General features: G+C 33.1%; 1 protein-coding gene across 2 annotated transcripts in view; it reads right to left on the bottom strand.

Annotated features, from left to right (window-relative positions):
* Nucleotides 1–20559, bottom strand: part of LOC129756948 (uncharacterized) — a 608072-nt gene that overhangs the window by 390456 nt on the left and 197057 nt on the right. For both annotated transcript variants that reach the window (XM_055754020.1, XM_055754021.1), the window contains exon 3: nt 650–1923. In XM_055754020.1, the coding sequence (XP_055609995.1) occupies nt 650–695 (46 nt within the window). In that variant the 5' untranslated portion in view covers nt 696–1923. The remainder of the gene's footprint in view (nt 1–649; nt 1924–20559) is intronic.

The raw sequence follows: 20559 nt of genomic DNA, 5'->3' as shown, positions 1-20559 counted from the left end.
CCTTTCCTTTGCCTAACTATAAAAAATTATAATATTATAAAAATATAATCTTTGACTTTGTTCACTGTCATTTTATCAAATTATTCTCAATCATCAAATCTGTGTTTTAAATAAATTCTCTAAAGTTCAAAATTGATATTTATTTTGTTTTCTAAACGAGAATTCATATTTTAAATCTTGATGATATTTTTTTCGGGTTGAAAATATTACTTTGGAATTTTTCAATCGACCCCTATTGAAAACTAAGAAAAGTAATGTAAATTAATATAATAAATAATATGAAATCATTTAAACTTTATAAATTATTTTTAATCATGATTTATATCTGACCAAATTTGAAGCTTATTTTAGAGTTTGTAGGTATTTATGTTTTTAAGTAGGTATTTATGTGTGCGAATTTGTAAGCTCTTACGAGTATCAAGAATCAGATGTGAGCTTCGGCCAAGATACAAAAAAATTACCTGACTTAACTTTATGCTAATGGATGTTTTGAAAACTGTTTATCGTTAATTTAATGTATTTCTAAAAATAGTTGAAGTTGTTTGTTGTATTGTCCAAAACTGTTCCATGTACATTTACCATCTATATAATTATGTTTGTAACAACTTGTGGTCAATTATTAAAAGCAAAACTATTCCTGAATACATACCAGCAAGTCCTGCGTGTACAGCTAACAAAGCGGCAAAAGCGAGCATCTTAAAACTCTAGAAGGCTGCTCAGCTGATGCTCAGCTTCTCGGTATTTCTCCAAGCAAACAGGAAACAGCAGCAAGATTCGCAGCATCGGGTGTGTTGATGTTTATTGCCCTCAACACTTTGCTCGCCTTTTCGCCAATTCTTTTTAAACGTTTGTTGCGCTTTTTGTTGTGTTTCGTTGATAATCCGATATTTGTGCTCTTTTTTCTGTTTACTATTTGGGTCGTTTCGTCCAGCGTTGGTCGATGTTCTTGTTTTGATGGTTGCGTCCTTTTCCGATGATGTTCTTGGGCGATTCCAAGGAAACACAAGACGCCTTTCAATTATGAAGCCATGAAAAAAGATCTATGTCCCCAGAAATCACTAGTCGTTGTCACCGGTGATAAGCCAATAATTCCCTTGCTAATGAACGCTCTGTAGATGACTTTCATAGTCTTTGGTCGAGATTGAAGAAATCCTTCCGAGAATACGTGTAAAAACATTTCTTCAGACACTGTTACTTCAATATGAATACCTTTTGATACGATAGACTAGAAAAAAAACACCATTCACCTTGTAGCCAATGGCAGATCTTCTCTTCTCTGACATTCAAGACTCGTCTTATTCTAGCCGGTAGCCATCAATGGCAGAATTTTCATCTGCCAAGGACCCCCAACTTTCCTCTAGCACCACTTTCCGAGAGACTTTACCCCGTCCCTACCTCGGATGATCTGATAGGAAATTCGAGGAGCTAAGCTTTTTCCCATCGGGAGTTTCTTCTTTTTGTGCGTACGTCGAATGCGAATTTTCCTCTGTTTTGCACTGATTTTCATTTTTATACACCGCTGACTTTTTTTTCCTCTCAATAATTGAATGCTCCACGTGGCTGCTACCCGGAGGCTGATCTACACACCGAAGGCAGCGGACCGACCTTCCATTTCTTTTTCTTCAAACTACCACTTCGGCAGGTTGAAAACAATTTCCACTTTGGGAAAAAAACTCACTAACTTAGGAAAAAGTAAAAATTACATCACGACGATATTCACCGTCAATGTTAAGCCAAGCGCTCCCAACAGCTCAAGTTTTCCGATGAAACCGGGTGAAATAAAGCTATTCCAGCAGGGTGCTGGAGCTCAACACTTTGCAACACTATTAAAACTAGTCAAGAACTTAAACGGAAAAATTTCTCCGGCTCGAGGTCCAGCTATTCACGACGTTCCCGAATTGTTGTCAACCACGGATTTTCTTCCTGAAAAAAAAAACGGGAGAGAGAGAAAAAGACTAATGAGATTTTCTTCAAGTTTAAGATGAAATCTTCTAGTGCAGCTGGGTTCGCTATTGTTGCGTTTCTTCGCTAGAAAACATTTCGAAAAACAGATCGTTCTTTGTAAAACGCGTTAACGGGTCAATTAATATTTGGAAGAATGTTGTGCATAAGCTCAGATCAAATGTCGCAAATGGAAAATTATTGAAAACATGGCAAATTCATCCACATATGTACACACAGTAAAAGCTTAAGAATAATTTCATTCAAAAAAAAAAATTGGAATAAAATTATAGTTTATTTTTCTTAACATGCCTCAATAAACCTTTGAGGTGTCCAGTTTTAAGCTTGGTCAAAAATTTAAAGATCTACTTACCCAGGCCTGTGCTAAGGATCCGTTATGGGGGGGGGGGGGGGGGGGGGGTTTCGAAATTTAAATTTAGCCAAAAATATTAACAATACCAAAAATACACAGTAAACAAGGAAATCTATTTCAAAAACCATTTTCTGAATTATGATGATCAAACAAACTAAAAATTTATAATTTTTACTAATAAAATAGATTGGTGTTTTCAAAACAAATCAGAATGAATGATTCAAATCAAAGTAATTTCCATCAAGTGCTTGATAAATTATTCAAAATGATGTCCCTCATTCTGAACTGGAAATTTGCTTGAAAATATATTCTAAGCAGTCTAGTTTTCAAATTCGAAATCAATATTTCCGAAACATCAGAAAATGAATACAAATCAAATTTTGATTTAAGCTTCGGACATAGGCATTAAGGCACAGAAATAGAAAAGGGGAGTGTGGGGTATCATGAGCCACTTTTTGCTTTGCTTCATTACTTTTTAATTATTAAAAAATTAAAAAAAAAAATAAAGGGAAAGGTTTCCAACATTTTTAAGGTATCATTAAGTAATTTTTTTCTGCTTTTGGTATAAATAAATTTCCCCGAGTAATGTCTGTTTAAAAAAAATTGCTTGAATTTTGAAAATTGTGGGGAATTGTGGCCACCAAATCCAAATTGACTAGATCACGAAAAAAGTTCATAAGTTGATCCAAAACTGAAATTTCATAAATTATTTAGTTATTTTAAAGCAATTTCATATGATGCAATATAAAATAGAGTTGTGTGTGTATTATCGAATAATTCCTAAAACCTGGCTCGCGAATGTTTCTGCAAATTTCTTTATATATTTAGGATGGACAAAATATTTTTAATAACTCTTCATTTGGCATAAGAAAACTTTGTAGATAGGAAGATCGTATTTTAAGTTTTGAATGTGTATAAAATCACCAAAATATAGGTGACCCAAGATACTCCACAAAATGTGACCCACGATTCCCCACAAGCTATGAATTGCAAATTGGTTGCGTTTGTGTGACTTATTGATGTTTCATTAAAAATTCCTTTTGCATGTAAAAGAACATGACAAAACTGAGATCAATAGCGTATGAGAACATTTTTGTTACGTACTTTAGGACTCCCACTTATGCAATTTGCGAGTACTTGTTTAATTATGTAAGTATCTTGGACCACTTTTTTTCTTTGTTTCATAACTTTTTTATTATTAATGATAAGAAGAAAAAAAAATGGAAAGGTTTTCTACATTTTTAAGGTATCATTAGGCGTTTTTTATTATTTTTTAAACACATCAATTTCCCAGTTCTGACTGTTTTGAAAAAAATTTATCTTTTTGGGATTTTGAAAAACTTTGGGAAAACGTGGGCCACCAAATCCAAATTGACTAGATATAGTGCAAAGTTTATGAGTTGATTCAAAACTGAAATTTCATAATTCATCTCGTTATTTTAAAGCAATTTCAGATGAGAAAATAAAAAAAGAGTTGTTTACGATCGAATAGTTCCTAAAACCTGGCTCGCAAACGTTTCGGCAAAATTACATATACAGGATTAATGTTTGTCTCTATCGCATAAGAAAAGATGGACAAAACATTTTTCATAATTCTTGATTTGGCATAAGAAAACTTTACATATAGTAATAAGGTATTTCAAGTACTGAATGTGTATTAAAACATCAAAATAAAGGTAGCCCTAGATACCCCACAAAATGTGGCCGATTCCCCACAAGCAATGATGTCAAATTGGTTGCGTTTGTGTGACTCATTGATGTTTCATCAAAAATTCCTTTGCATGTGAAAAACCCGATTTAATACACTTATCAGTGGATTGGAGGCTTTCTTACAGAGTGTCAATTATCTTTGGAAATAAATGACACAATAATGGATTCCTTATTTCTGAATTATTTATTATTAATCTATAAAAAAGATTATGATTAAAGAAAATCGATAGCAAAAATTACTAAACTCAATATAAAAAACCCGATTTAATACACTTAACAGTGGATTGGAGCCTTTCTAACAGAGTTTAAATTATATTTGGAAATATATAAAATAATATAGAATATACATGATAGATTCCTTCCCTCTGAATCATATAAGTATGATTTCAGATATTCAAACACGAAAAATTCCAATCTCAATATAAAAAAATGATGCCTGATACGTTTTTTTGGGGAAAAGCGAACTGGTATGTAAGGAGCTCATTTTATGTATGGAAAGAATGGTATTTAAACAGTAGAATTTCCAAGATTTATAACACGCTGAAATGGTGCCGTGGTAGCAACCAGAACTTTCACGTTGCTGGTCACGGTTCGAATCTTACTGTTTTTTTATGCTTTTTTTTTACTGAATAAGTAAAACCAACTACAATATTGATGGATAGCCGTGACGCGTGCCCTAGCATGATACCTTTTTTAGAGCTCAACCATGCATAGAGGAAAAATTCCCACAAAAGGAGGGGAAAGTAATATGACTATTAAATGATTAATCTCATTCTGTAAACTAAATCTGAAATCTTATTCTGATTCTAAAGTTTGAATTTTGAGTTACAACACTTAGTCTAATATTTGAATATAAGTTCCAATTTCAAATTCCAGGTTGATCTTTAATCCAAATTCTTAATCAGAATTCTAAATCTGAATTCTCAATCTGAATTCTGAATCTGAACTCTGAATTTGAATTCTAAATCTGTATTCTGAATCTGAATTCTGAATCTGAATTCTGAATCTGAATTCTGAATCTGAATTCTGAATCTGAATTCTGAATCTGAATTCTGAATCTGAGTTCTGAATCTGAATTCTGAATCTGAATTCTGAATCTGAATTCTGAATTCTGAATCTGAATTCTGAATCTTAATTCTGAATCTGAATTCTGAATCTGAATTCTGAATCTGAATTCTGAATCTGAATTCTGAATCTGAATTCTGAATCTGAATTCTGAATCTAAATTCTGAATCTGAATTCTGAATCTGAATTCTGAATCTGAATTCTGAATCTGAATTCTGAATCTGAATTCTGAATCTGAATTCTGAATCTGAATTCTGAATCTGAATTCTGAATCTGAATTCTGAATCTGAATTCTGAATCTGAATTCTGAATCTGAATTCTGAATCGGAATTCTGAATCTGAATTCTGAATCTGAATTCTGAATATGAATTCTGAATCTGAATTCTGGATCTGAATTCTGAATCTGAATTCTGAATCTGAATTCTGAATCTGAATTCTGAATCTGAATTCTGAATCTGAATTCTGAATCTGAATTCTGAATCTGAATTCTGAATCTGAATTCTGAATCTGAATTCTGAATCTGAATTCTGAATCTGAATTCTGAATCTGAATTCTGAATCTGAATTCTGAATCTGAATTCTGAATCTGAATTCTGAATCTGAATTCTGAATCTGAATTCTTAATCTTGTAAATCTCATTTTGATTGTTTTGCATCACACGGTTTTCAACATTGAAATTTCTTTCATCCAAATTTTTTTTTATGATTTCGGATTTTACAACTTTTAATAGTATGGTTTTACCCCTAAAAGTATGCAGCAAACTTAATTTCAGAAAAATTGTGAAAAAAAGTTTTCACAAAACAAAATCGTGTTTTCATGCGTAATGATCTTTAAGTCATCGCAAATTTATCAAAAACTGTGCAAATTGGTATTCTTGGAGAAACAATTCCAGAATTGAAAATTGATAAAGTGAGGAGAAATTTTACGGATGATGAAAAGAGCGAAAGAACATTTTTGCAAGGAAAATTTATTAACGTACACCATACTTTACCTCGCAACATCCAGCTTCATCAATTTTTAATTCTGATATTCTTTCTCCATGAATCTAAATTTTTCACCGATATGCCGAAAATAAATTAACAAAAATTCTGAATCTGAATTCTGAATCTGAATTCTGATTCTGAATTCTGAATCTGAATTCTGAATCTGAATTCTGAATCTGAATTCTGAATCTGAATTCTGAATCTGAATTCTGATTCTGAATTCTGAATCTGAATTCTGAATCTGAATTCTGAATCTGAATTCTGAATCTGAATTCTGAATCTGAATTCTGAATCTGAATTCTGAATCTGAATTCTGAATCTGAATTCTGAATCTGAATTCTGAATCTGAATTCTGAATCTGAATCTGAATTCTGAATCTGAATTCTGAATCTGAATTCTGAATCTGAATTCTGAATCTGAATTCTGAATCTGAATTCTGAATCTGAATTCTGAATCTGAATTCTGAATCTGAATTCTGAATCTGAATTCTGAATCTGAATTCTGAATCTGAATTCTGAATCTGAATTCTGAATCTGAATTCTGAATCTGAATTCTGAATCTGAATTCTGAATCTGAATTCTGAATCTGAATTCTGAATCTGAATTCTGAATCTGAATTCTGAATCTGAATTCTGAATCTGAATTCTGAATCTGAATTCTGAATCTGAATTCTGAATCTGAATTCTTAATCTGAATTCTGAATCTGAATTCTGAATCTAAATTCTGAATCTGAATATGAGTTCTGAATCTGAATTTTGAATTCTGAATTTTGAATCCTGAATTCTGATTCCTAAACCTGTATCCTGAATTTGAAAACTGAATCTGAATTCTGCATCTGAAATTGAATCTAAATTATGTATGAGTATGTAGAAATGAAAAAAAAAACATAAATTCATTCTTCAACACGAGTAAAAAAAAACGAGGGTCATAAGATCTTCATATAAATTCCCCCCCAACGCAGTTTCCTGTACGGCTCTGCATTTTGTTGACACCCGGCATGGCTTTAGACACTATAATTTCATAAATGAAATTATAATGTCTATAGGCATGGCGGACTCTGAAGGAAACGCCCATCCGCCATTTGCTGCATTGAAAAGCAAGAAGTGTAAGATATAAACACTGTTGCCGTATTTGCCCCAGCAGACTGAGAAACTGCCCAGACCACGGTGCGTCTTAGTAATGCCTTTTACCTATTTGAGTTTGAGCCGCTTTCAATCAAGCGTGCCGATGGTTTATTGGATAGCGCTTGCAACTTGGGATCTGAAGGGTTTTGGTTCAATTCTCGAGTTAATAAAAATATTATTTTTTTATTTTGATTATCTTCAATTTATAAATGATTGCTGGTGCTGCTGCTTCGAGGCGCCACTAGCAACTTTTTTTTATGCCATAATAAGTGGCCTGGCTTCGACCAGACCGAACTGAACGCCATGAGAAAAATTTTATACTGCTGATTTTGAAACTCATCTTATTGTTATGCGAGACCAAAAATACTTAAATAATTCACCGGGATGCGTTTCTCGGAATATAAACTATTGATTCTCGTTGTTAAATTTAACAGATTCCGTCTATTGTTGAAAATATTTGTACATTAACCTCAAGTGACTCGAACAAATGCTGTTGGCGTTCAGTTCGGTCTGGTCGAATCCCGACCAAGTATGATATGTATTTGGTAAAGAAAACGGTTTCAACTATTTTGTTTTTTTCCCGTTTTTGAAAGGGTTGTGTAGAAAAAAAAATGCATTCTTTTGAGACTAAAATCATTTTAATTGTGCAGCCCAGTTTCGCAAAAACGTTCTAGACATTTTTAAAATGGCACATACAAATCCACGGACATCAACAGAACTCGTCGAGCTGAGTCGATAGGTACCTATAAAGGTATGTCTAAGACCCATAATTAATGATCTCTCAAATCGACCGATAACCAAACCTTTCTGTTAGAAAGGCAAAAAAGGTGCCCAGTACGTTTTTTGGAGGATAAACGAACTTATATTCAACGAGTTCAATAATTCAAACTGTTAAAGTTTGAGAGCCACATATCTCGACGCTCACTAGTGGTCAAGGGGTTAACCTCCTAAACTCTCATGCTAGATGGCGTGGGATCGATTCTCTGCTGTTTTATGAAATTTTTGTCAAATTTTTGATCGCCTTTGTAATTAATTTAGCGATTGCTGGCTACTGCTGCTGAGCAAATGGCTACCTTTTTTGGAGCCAACGTAAGCATGATACGTTCTATGGAATAGAAACATTTCAAACAATTTTGTTTTTTTTTTGGTTTTGAAATAAGTCCTACAGGAAAAAAAATGCAATTTTTTGATACTAAATTCATCAAAATCGTGAAACCTAGAATAGGAGTTAATGTGTTAAGAACGTTTTTATGGAACATACAAATTCCCGGACATCATCGTAACTCGTCGAGCTGAGTCGATTGGTACCTATAAAGTGGGGTCTTGGACCCTTAATTAATGATATCCCCAACTGACCGTTCCCTATGCCTTTCTGTAAGAAAGCCAAAAACGTGGCAAAACTATGATCATAAGCGTATGAGCATACTTTTGTTATGCATTTTAGGAGTATCACGGATGCAATTTTGTGGGTGCTTATTTAATTATGTAAGTACATTTTTCTAGGCAAGTTAAATAAAAGAAGCATATGATACGTACATAAGTCAACAGCATATAGAAAAACATGCTTACGCTAAACGATGACGATGACAGTTGGATTGAGACTTTTATCTCAACACACAGCTGGGATATTCAGAGTGGCCCACATTTCCCCAACAACAGACAGCAAAGTTCGTCTCTCAACAAAAATCGCAGTTTAAGTTGCCTAGTTTTAGGCGTTGAGGTGTTAAGGTTGACTAGAAACGCCACCTTCGATAACAAGAACAAAATAGATGAACTAGAGTTAGAAAAAATAATGATTTATTAATTGTGAATTCTACTAGAGTTAGAAAAACTAATGATTTATTAATTGTGAATTCTTCGAGTTCTCATTGATACAAACTTGCAAAAAATTGAATATGAAAGTCAAAATGATTCAAAAACGACAAACTCGTCATATAAAATTTATTAAGTTTTCGGGAAAAGATATGAAAAAAACCGTAACTCTGGTGATTGTGTCTTATATACAACCTCTTAAACTTTTTATGTACAGTATTTACCTCTCTTTGTTAATATAGGCTTACCAGATACTTTCAGAAAAAAAGTGGGACATTTCACGAAAAAAGCGGGAAACAGCCGGAAAAAGCGGGACATTTAAGAAACTTTCAAAACAGATTATATATCACGATTCTCGCGAAATAATATGAGAAAGAGAGAAAATATTTCAAGTCCTATACACGTAAATGGCAGATTCGATACATTGTGTAGTAACCACTTTATTTCAAATTTGTTTTAAAAATTTGAAAACTCAAGAAAACTTCCATCTTTGTATGTTTTAGGCAATTGAGTCGAAAAAGGCGTTGTGTGTATATTATAAAACAATTTATTTATGACCAATTATCAGTTGGAAGCAACCTAAACAATATTTGCATCATACCAAAGTTATTAATATTGGATTTGTTGAACGTGTTCCAAGAACGCTTAACTGAATCATAATTTAACTATAATTTTAAGAACTTTAGAGTCATTTAGTAAAGTCTTATATAAACTACTAGCTGATCCGGTGTGCTTTGCTACCCCTTCCATGGAAAAAAAGGTAGTTCGTAAAAGAAATATTAAAATAAAGGTTCTTATAAATTGAATTTTTTCAACATTTTTCAAAAAAGAATTATTTTTCATGGCATCAGAGCATCTAGACTGTCTTGAGTTTCAACGTAATTTAAAATTTTGAAGGTTGAAAAATTATCATTTCAGTACAAATGAATCTTCAACACAAAAAATAAATAATTTTAAATTAAAATAAATCTGCCCTTTTTGGAACGGGAGAAGTAAAATACAGACAAATCGGTACAAAATAAAAAAGTGTGCCAAATTTTATGAAAACACCAAGACTTTGCTGATTTTGTTAATTATATGTTTGTTACTTTTATTGAACATGAGAGTCTTCATTCATTAAAATGGGAAACGTCTATCAAAGCATATCATCTATTTTTTGTTGAAAAAAATTTTATCTATCCAATAAATCATCTCATTATCTTAAAACGCTTACGCTTATCCATTAAAAAAATCCTTCGAGAATTGTTAAGATTATGCCAAATGTTTGTTAATGTTGTAAGGGAGCCCCCCGCCCCTCGCTTTTTGGATTCGGCAGGTGTTTAAAAGCATTATGGAAATCATTCCCGGTCTTAAAATCGGCTAGGGTAAATGTTACCCTTTTTTTTCAACATTCCAACCTTCCTGTTAAGTGCACCATAGAACATCCTTTGAAGAATTTACTTGCTAACTTGCTTAGAGCTCAACAAAAATATGTTTTCTCTATGGAACTTTCATTAATGTGAGCAAAATGCATGCAAAGTACTCACTGCGGTGCTCCAATTACTTGGCCGCCGTACCAATTGTTTGCCGTTTCGCTGATCCGATTCTTGGCCACCAGCAATATGCAATAGATCTTTACCAGTAATGCTCAATTGACAGAGAATCGTTGGCTATTCTGAATATAAGGCCACTGACAGAATGACGTCAGCTGAGCGGAAAATTCTATGCGGCGATGGAACACCGGGCTTCACTCATACATCAAAAAGGCTTTTGAAAACCTTGATGAAATTCGGTTGGAAGGGAAGCACAAAATAAGCTTTCTTTTCAAAAAGTCGGAAGTCCAGAATTTCCGCAAATATTTTTTTAATTTTTTTAAACTTAAAACTTTTTACTCATTTAAACAAAGTGATGTTTATAAACACATCAGGATGTTTCAGAATATTTGTGTGTGAACAAGAATCATTGGTTTATGAATGACAACCAAACCTTCATCAGGGAGACCGATTCAGAAACGAATTATGTCCGCGAGTGGTTTGAACTTTCTCTTTTTTATGAACATTAAATCCCATTGATGAAATCTAAACTAACATATTTTGTAAGCAAACTTTTTAAACTGAACACTTCAAAAAATTTCTCCAATATGTACACAGTTAGTCCTTCATACTGATAAAATCTGAATAAAGCCAATCAATCTAGTAAAAGTATTTCAGATGGCATTAGCTTATCTAGACTAGCCCACATAATCAACGTAGAGTTTTAAAATAAAATTGGTGTGGTCCAGCTGCCAGAATATTGACGTAAAATATCCGTATCTGGCCCCGATTTATTCAGATTCCTCGAAATTTTTTAAAAAGATTGCTCAGTTCATCATTTTTACGAAGTTTTATGTGACAATTTCATCCAAATAAAAATCAAATACGACTTGAACGGGAGTAACACTGAAAGGTTTGATCCGTGTCAAATAAACGAATTATTAAAAAAACGACTTGAACGTGGTGGTTGTGAAAATGGTATTGTAACGTTGAATTGAAATATCTTATTTTGAACTATTCTCATCGGTTAGATTTTTCCAAATATTGGAAAAATTGCTTAGATTTTCTCAGTTTTATTTTTGAAGAATTTCCTGACTTGAATGCTAACTGGACAAATTCAGGAATGCTAAGCCTAACGACAGATTCATTTACGACATTTCTATGGTTCTGTGCATCATGATGAGTTGTCATATATGAAACATTGTTTAAATTATTCCTTTTGAGTTTTTTTAGACCATAAGTTGATAGTAAAATACTATAGGAGACTTCCGATTGCGACACTTAGGGTTATCTTCATATTGTGGAGTTTGGCTTCATAAAGTAAGAAATTGAAAAATTCCTTGAATAGTATTTTGAAATTTTTCCCTTTTGAATTTGTAAGCTGAGCTACTAGCAAGAGCCATCTCAAATGCCCGGGGCGTTGCGCAGTGGTTTGACACGCCAAATAGATATTAGAATGTAAACCTTGCTAAAACATTTTTTTTATTCGACTCACATCTAATATTTTAAGGAATAATTGAAAAGAAAACTATATTTTCCTGAACTTCCAACTTCTATTTCCAAGAAAAAATTAGAATAAAAATCCAAAAAATTTAATCTGAGTATATGGTTCACAAGCAATAGAAAACTATTCCAAAACTCAATTAATTATGTATTTTATATACTAAAGTCATAAATTGCCTTCGATCTAACAGTTTTTAGATAAGAAAAACATCTTAAGTCTTGTGAGTTGCTTAATTTCACTTAATTTTTTTTTATTTCAAACCACTGTGTTCTGTACGAGACCACGTGGCATTTGCTCGGCCGACACGCATACCAATGTATGCGAAAGAGGAGATTCTAACGAATCTTTAGGTATATAAAAAGTGACCAATTTGAGTTCAAATTTTAGAGAAATCACGCTTACAAAATCCCGTTAACCCACCGACATGAGGGGGAGTTTGAAAAATGACAAAAAAGATGTGATTTTCATTACAATATACTGAACAACTGAGATTTTTGAGGAACCAACTATGTTCTATGAAAATAATAATAAAATTAACGAAAAAAAACTAAAATTTGAATTCAGAGAATCGCTCCATTGGTAAGCGAGATACAGCAATGCAAAGCCGAAATTGGGTGACTTTTTTTAAGTATGAATTTTTTCTACCGGAAGTTCCGGGATAGCGGCCAACACTTCCTTTGGACTATCAAAAACTTATACATCCATGGATAGATTTATTCTTGACAATTTCAAATACAGTGAAAACCCGATTTTGTCACACACCGATTTTGTCTGCCCCCGATTTTGTCTACCCCCGATTTTGTCTCATTTTTTCACCCGATTTTGTCATCATTTTTTATTCAACGCAAAATTAGTAAATATCGCCTTTTTTTCATTTCCGTTGAACATCTTGAGGTTGAAATCATTCTGAAGGGACAAAACTGATGGATGATTACATCGATATTGAAAGTGAAGATGATTGATCAGGGACGTATCAAGATTTTTATACAAAAAAGTCAAGTTTTAAACAGGTTTTTTGTTAATCAAATTTATTGAATACAATTATAACTAAATATAATGGAATAAAAGAACATATTCAAGTAATCTTAAAGCTGTGTTTTATTTGTTTGAGCTTTCTTCAAAGCAATCTCTCTGATACGTTGCAAGAAGATGACATCATTTATAGAGAGATCTGAAGCATCAGCCCAATCAACTATGTTGTCCAACATACGTACAGCTTCAACATCAATTATGTTTCTTGAAATTTCACATGAATCATTTGGGGTAGATGCCGCTGATTCTGAGTCTGGTGCTACATCAGAAATTTTTAATGGCTCCAATGATTCGAGGGGCTCGTTTAATGCTGACAGATCATCCAGCGTCATGTTCAGAATTTCTTCATCCGTAAAAGCTTTACTTGCGTATCTCTCCTCAGGGGCCTGTGGCAAAATAGTTTCATCGCGATTGTTTACATTAATCAAATGGATCATGGGATCATAATTCCAATTTTCTTCCATTACTTCTGCATTACTGTACACTTTATTTCACTCCAAGCATCGTGCATCCAGAAACATAAATCCCTTAACGTTATGCTCTTCAAGCTTTGACCGATCTCGATTTCGCGAGCCATGACATGTATAAAAGTTTTTGACGATATTTTTGTTTAAAGTTCTGAATTAAATTCTGGTCCATGGCTTGAATCACTGCATTCACTTTTGGAGGCATAAAAAAAAGTTATCAAACCATCATCGCTTTTTAGCTCATCATTCATATGATGTGCTGAGCAATTATCCAGTAACAACACAGCTTTAAGGAGGAATAGACATTTCGGCTGAAAATTTACGTACTGCTGGTACGAAATACTAGAGGAAACAGTTTTGGAAAATCATTCGAGTCATCCAGGCATTTTTAGAGGCGAAATATATGACAGGCACATTAATTTTTTTTTTATTTTGAGTTAAACAGAAGCTTTGAATCTTATCTTCAGTAAATTATAACCAAAAGAAATAATTAGATCATTAGGATTTGAACCATTAAAGATTATTTGATTATTCTGATAACACCGGTCGAAACAAAGTGATATTGTATGATGTTTTGATGTAAAAAAGACCTATAACTAGTAATATGTCAAAAAAGGGAATATCTACTACAAAACCTCTACACTGTTTTATTGGTATAATATACGTTTTTTGTAGTATTTTATTTGATTATGACGGATTAAAATCATTTTTTCAAAATCTCCCGATTCTATCACTCTCCCCGATTTATCACTCTAAAATTCATCATGGGGGTGATAAAATCGGGTTTTCACTGTATTATAAAATCAGCGCAATATTTGAAATCATTCACAAGTTATAAGCATTCTAAAAAGAGCTCTTTTTCGGGACTTTTTTCATTCGGAATCAGCTACTGGTGATCTAGTAAAATATTCCGACTTAACTTTTCAATATTGAGAAACTAGAATAAATTATCGATACAATGAATTAAAATTCATCGAAATCGGTCAATATTTGCGGCCAGGAGAACGTACGTAAACTACAGGTCAAATTTATCTAAAATAGATTTGTACGGAAATTTTGCGAACGGCTTTGGAAGGTTAACTGCCCCTACTTTCATAACAGTCCCATATGCAATAACAAGCAAGCGAAACAATCAGCTTTTTCTGTTTAGGAATACATATATTTTGAAATTGTGACCACAACTTTCAGCATAAACGAAAAACATTTGATGGAATGTGTTCTAGGTTGTCATAATAAAACGTAAGACCTGAAATGTTCGAAATTGGGTCATTGGTAAGGTCGGGAGCACAATTTTTTTCCTTATGGGACTGTTATGCGAGCATATTTCAAACCTTTTTTCAATCTGCTCGCAAAACAGTCCCATACAGAATATGTTTGTTTCTCCAAGCTTCTTTCTAAGACTTAAATTTGATCAGTTTTGAACCTTTAAATACAATTTTCATCAAAAGAAACATACTTTTGGAAAAATATCGCGAATTCCGCATTGTAAGTTGAATCGTTTTACGATTTTTGATTGCATCTGATAGTTTTTTGCTTAGGAAGACATTCCTTCCTTCTTACTGACCTGGCTTCGAAAACAAGGGTGCATAATTCGACATCAAGTGAGTTAAATTATTTTGATTCAAACCAATAAATCAAAGACTATTTCGCCGAAAGAAGCATTGAAAAGCAACCAAATCCGTGGTATTTCACATATGGGACTGTTATGCGGGTATATTCCATATGGGACAGCCACAGATATTTTTTTCGAAATTTATAGAACAAAATCTCTTTTTTTATTGGTTTATATTGAAGCCCTATGTTCAAAATGACGAACTGTCAGGTTAGAAGAAAAATTACGAAAATTCATATGGGACTGTTATGCGAGTAGGGGCAGTTGAGTCAATTATAAAAATTTCAAATGTGCTTCATTGATCGTTCAAATTAAACAACAAAAAAAATCAAATGCATATGATTTAGCAACGATGCTTGTTATTATTTTTTCTATGGATTAAAAAAAAAATCGCTCAGGGGGCGTTGAGCTCTTAAATTTAGCTAAAGGGGGCGGTGGAGGAAAAAAGTGTGAAAACCGCTGGTCTATGGGGTCTATAGGGAATAGACGGACAGACAGACTAGCATTCATTTTTATATAAATAGATGATTTTTTTGTATTATTCTGAGGAAAAAAACGTATTTGAAAGATGTCTGTGTTGAACCAATAAATTGAAATTGAGGCTAAAGTCTTAATTTTTTTTCCAGTCAGTGAACTTTGTAAAAGTTTTCACAGAAAAAAAGTTTTCCCAAGGAAACTTATTTCAATCAAGTGAAGGAAAAATTCATCCGATTAGTTTTTTAATATTCCAATTCAGCATTATTCAACGTCGACTAAAAATAAGAGTCTCATTTGAACTTCTTAAATAAGCTTTTTTCCGCCACCAAAGCGCCAGCTTAGCAGTGAAATACATGGCTTAACAAAATTAGGATCTTAAGGTGTTTTCTGTACACCTTTTTTGTTGCTCAGCTAAATCCACCGCTTGTTTCCGGTCGGTCCTTCGTTAACTTCTGCCAGCTTACCGACTTTGTTGAAGGCAGGAGGACCTCCTACTCCTAATTGCCGAAACTTGTTCTTGCTATTTTTGATCTTCCCTTAGGGGACATCATCATTTTTTGTTGCTGCTGTCGTTGTCAGTTGCTGGAAAAATTCTTGTAGGAATTTTTGCTTTCTTCTGACATCACTTTTTCGCCTTCAGCTTTCAACAGCTCTCCGGAGACGGAAGACGACAAGTCCTCAGCTTAAATAGGTGCTGGAAGTACTATTGTTTGACATATTATTAACTGTTGCTAAGTGCAGGGAACACAGATTCAATTTCGATGCGAATGCTTGGAACCTTGAAGCTAGCCAGACTTTTGATCGGAATATTAAAGAATCAATACTCAAAACATGAGATTAGAACAATCATTAAATTTTTCAAATTGATTTGATTCTAAATTTTTTTTGAATAAATTTAAATTGTACATCGTTATTCGAACGATATATAAAGTTATGAAACCAGCCACAGGAAAGTAAAGATTTGAAACAAAATAAAAAAGGAACGAGAAAGCAAAATATTGCTCAGCACCATTACCAAAAATGTGTCCATCGTACAGAAAGAGGAAAACATAACCGGACAGGTGTTAACATGTTACCTTAGTAAACACACATCAATTGCTAATTAAACAATAAACCACCGAAACGGACCTAAAAGTATCTGTAATAAAAAAAGGACGACGGCTGGAAACAAAAATCGACAACTGTTTACACAAATGTTAAACCATTTTAACTGAATGTTGCGGCGGATTGTGAGGAGAGCGTCCCAGTTTGTTTGATTTCTCAGGCAGTTAGTCCCTCAACAAGCAGTATTCAAAATTTGGCCGACCTTGTCTGCTATTTGTTTGTGGGTAGATTCGGTGCGAAAATGTTGTCGATAAACATGAAATGCCCATTTATCATTCTGTTGGGCAAAAACAGTTATCGGTGAGAATTGTTGAATAAAGTTAAAAGTTATTTATGACGAATATTTAAAAAATATGACTCATTAATGAAAACTACGACTAAAATTTGACAATTAAATGATAAAAATCTGTAAAACTATAACAAAGAATACGACACATGAAAAAAGGACAAATGAGGCCCTCAGAGCCAAAGGGGTATAAGTGACAACATGGTCGATTTTGAGTTTTTGATGCCAAATGATTTTTCATATTTCAAACTATATTTGGTGATTTTTTCAGAATTTTTGATTTTTATTTACATACTTTTACGCTCGAGGGCGAAATGCAAATTTTCTAAAAATATATGGAAAATGGCCAAATACAACAACTTCAAAGCGTGTTTTCTCGAAATCAACTTTTATGCACTTATACCCCTTTGGCTCCAAGGGCCTCAAATGACAGAACTATGGCAAAAAAACGACAAATTTGGTGAAAAAAAAAATAAAGTCATACCAAAAATACGACATTCAAAATAAAATTAAGACAAAAATATGAACAAAATTTGAAATTAATTCAGAAAATATGAAAAAAACTAAAGCAAATGTAATAAAGTAAGACAAAATAAAGTTTTTTTTTTTTGAAAATATGAATATGAGGAATACAATTTGAAATAAGAATTCACTGTGTTTCTGTCTTTCTGTCTTTCTGGGTTTCTGTCTTTCTGTCTTTCTGTCTTTCTGTCTTTCTGTCTTTCTGTCTTTCTGTCTTTCTGTCTTTCTGTCTTTCTGTCTTTCTGTCTTTCTGTCTTTCTGTCTTTCTGTCTTTCTGTCTTTCTGTCTTTCTGTCTTTCTGTCTTTCTGTCTTTCTGTCTTTCTGTCTTTCTGTCTTTCTGTCTTTCTGTCTTTCTGTCTTTCTGTCTTTCTGTCTTTCTGTCTTTCTGTCTTTCTGTCTTTCTGTCTTTCTGTCTTTCTGTCTTTCTGTCTTTCTGTCTTTCTGTCTTTCTGTCTTTCTGTCTTTCTGTCTTTCTGTCTTTCTGTCTTTCTGTTTTTCTGATTTTTTTTTTCGTTCGATTCTAAAACATTTTCTATATTTCAAAGTTGTGAGTGAGAGAGTGAAAGCCGGAATATTTTAGTTCTTGATGGTTTACCATGGCGTCAGACAGTGAATTTCGACGACAAATCCGAAATCCGAAAATCAATTTTCAACGGTTCTGAAGGAATTTGAAAGCTTACCTATTCAGTTTTTTTTGTTTCGATTATAGTCGTTGGTAAATCTATATGGCATTCGCGACTTTATCAACGTTGCAGTTGGTGGATCGTTATTGAAAAACTATCCGGTACAACTGTGTTCGATGTTTACTCTTGGGCTCGAACTCGCGGACATCGGCTCAGGAGACAACAGACTTGCCAACTGAGCTATATCACAAGCCACACCTATTCAGGTTAATTCCTTGTTAATTCAATCCTTTTGAATTTAATCATTTAAAAATACTGTACCGATGTTGTTTAAGGTTAATTTTTAAAGGCTAAGTTTTTTTTCTCAATATATACAGCGGAAGAATTTAAGAATTAGAATTAGAACTAAAGTATTTTCTAAATGCTGATTATTTTTCAAAACAGTTTGAGGAATTTTTGTCTGCAAATTACCATATATCATTGACCCTTTTCAACCATAAAAGCCTTTTATAAATTCTTTGATTATATAGGGTGCACTGTACAGATATTTGATACAAAGTTTGGAAAAATTCTGGTCCTACCCAGATGCCCACATTATGTAAACAAAAAACCCGATTTTTGTCCGGAACTATTTATTTTATTTTCCAAATCAAACAAAAAGTAATCAAATTGTGTTGTAAAATTGCTTATTTATGTGTTTAAAACGAAATGTGTTGAGCAAGTTTTATAAACGTAATCATGAATATTTTTGAAAGTCTTAAGTACGATAAAAAAAATCTGCTGACGAGTTTTGATGAAAAAAAGTTTTTTTCTTGATTTTATTGTGGTTGTCCTGAATTTTCATTAAATTTACCCGAATATTACTTGGATATTGGTTACATTTTTGGTCAACAATTTTGAAATCAAATGCCCGAATTTTGCCAAGATTTTTTATTTAAAATAGCTTCGATTTGTCTGGCCCTGAAACGCGCAGAAAAATTCTAGCAACCGTAGTCTAGGATCAATTTTATCTAAAAACCTGGCAAAAGCTGAGCATTTATTTCAAAATTGTCGAACATGAATCCTGAAAACATCCGGGCAAATTTTGTCGAAGCCAGGAAATAATCAACAAGAACCGAAAAAAAAAATAAAAAAAATATGTTTCATCAAAACTTCACAACAGATTATAAATTGTATTTAAGGCTTCCAAAAATCTTTTTATGATAATTTATATAGAACTTGTTTAAAATTGTTTTTTTTTCTGTTTGGTTTGGCAAACAAGTGAATAAATCAGGGAAAATCCAGGCCTTAATCAATGAAATTCGGACAACCGGGGCGGATCGGACTTTTCCCAAATCTGACAAGCTTAATCTAGGAGTATACGATGTGAATGCAAATGGATCCTGATCTCTAATTTTTTTTTTAAACTAACACAACCGCTTCCTTGGACATTTGAATATTAATAGATTCCCAGACGTAGGGGAGATAAGGGCATAACAAGCACCAAGGGCATTATAAGCACTCCTTTTTTCTACAAAAGTACGTATTTTCTTAAACAAATTTTAACGAGGATTTGTTTCGTAGTACCTTTAGTATTAATTTTCACCAAAAAAGAAATATCCTTTTCATCTTTACAGAAATATTACATAATAACAAGCTAGGTTCTCAAGTGACGAAAATATTATAATTTTTGAGCACCATCAAATAAGCTTTTATGACTTTTAAATCATCTTGATCTGAAATGTACGCACTGCGATATGATTTACACATTGTTTCTCAATTTTCACCATCATAAAATTTTTGATTTTTCACTTTAATCAATTCTAAAAAGCGTTTTTATTTAAATTTGTTGACCTGGGGCGAACAGAGCACTATTAATCAGGGCAGGATGAGCGTTTTCTGCCGTATAATCTAGCAACAAATTAAACTTGATGAAGTCAACTGAATAATACAGCTACAGCTTGACTTGTCTTATCTGTCGATTTGGCCTATTGGTAGGGTGTCGGAGAGGTAATCAGTAGACTCGGGTTCGATTCCTGGTCAAGGGGATTTTTTTTTTCACATACCATTCATGATTGATTTTTTTATTATTACATTATATGGCTAGTAGCATCATCCGTCAAACAAAACACCAGAAACATAATGTATTAGGAAGACACGATCGCCACTAACGTGGTAAAGTGTCTATAATTAGAAGAAAAAAAAATGCATTAGCAAGTGTTAATTCTTTGAATGCTACAAACAGACTTAGATTATTTTGATATTGCTTTGTTTGATACGCATCACCGTTTAGTGCAAAATGCATCGATGATGAATGATAAATAAAAAAAAACACCTTGACCAGGAATCGAACTCGAGTCTACTGATTACCTCTCCGACACCCTACCAATAGGCCAAATCGACAGATGAAACAAGTCAAGCTGTAGCTCTATTAT

The sequence above is a fragment of the Uranotaenia lowii genome, chromosome 3 (genome assembly GCF_029784155.1).
Source record: "Uranotaenia lowii strain MFRU-FL chromosome 3, ASM2978415v1, whole genome shotgun sequence".
NCBI classification, from domain to species: Eukaryota; Metazoa; Arthropoda; class Insecta; order Diptera; family Culicidae; genus Uranotaenia; species Uranotaenia lowii.
Note: the sequence above shows the minus strand (reverse complement) of the source record. Positions and strands in the feature narration are given on the sequence as shown.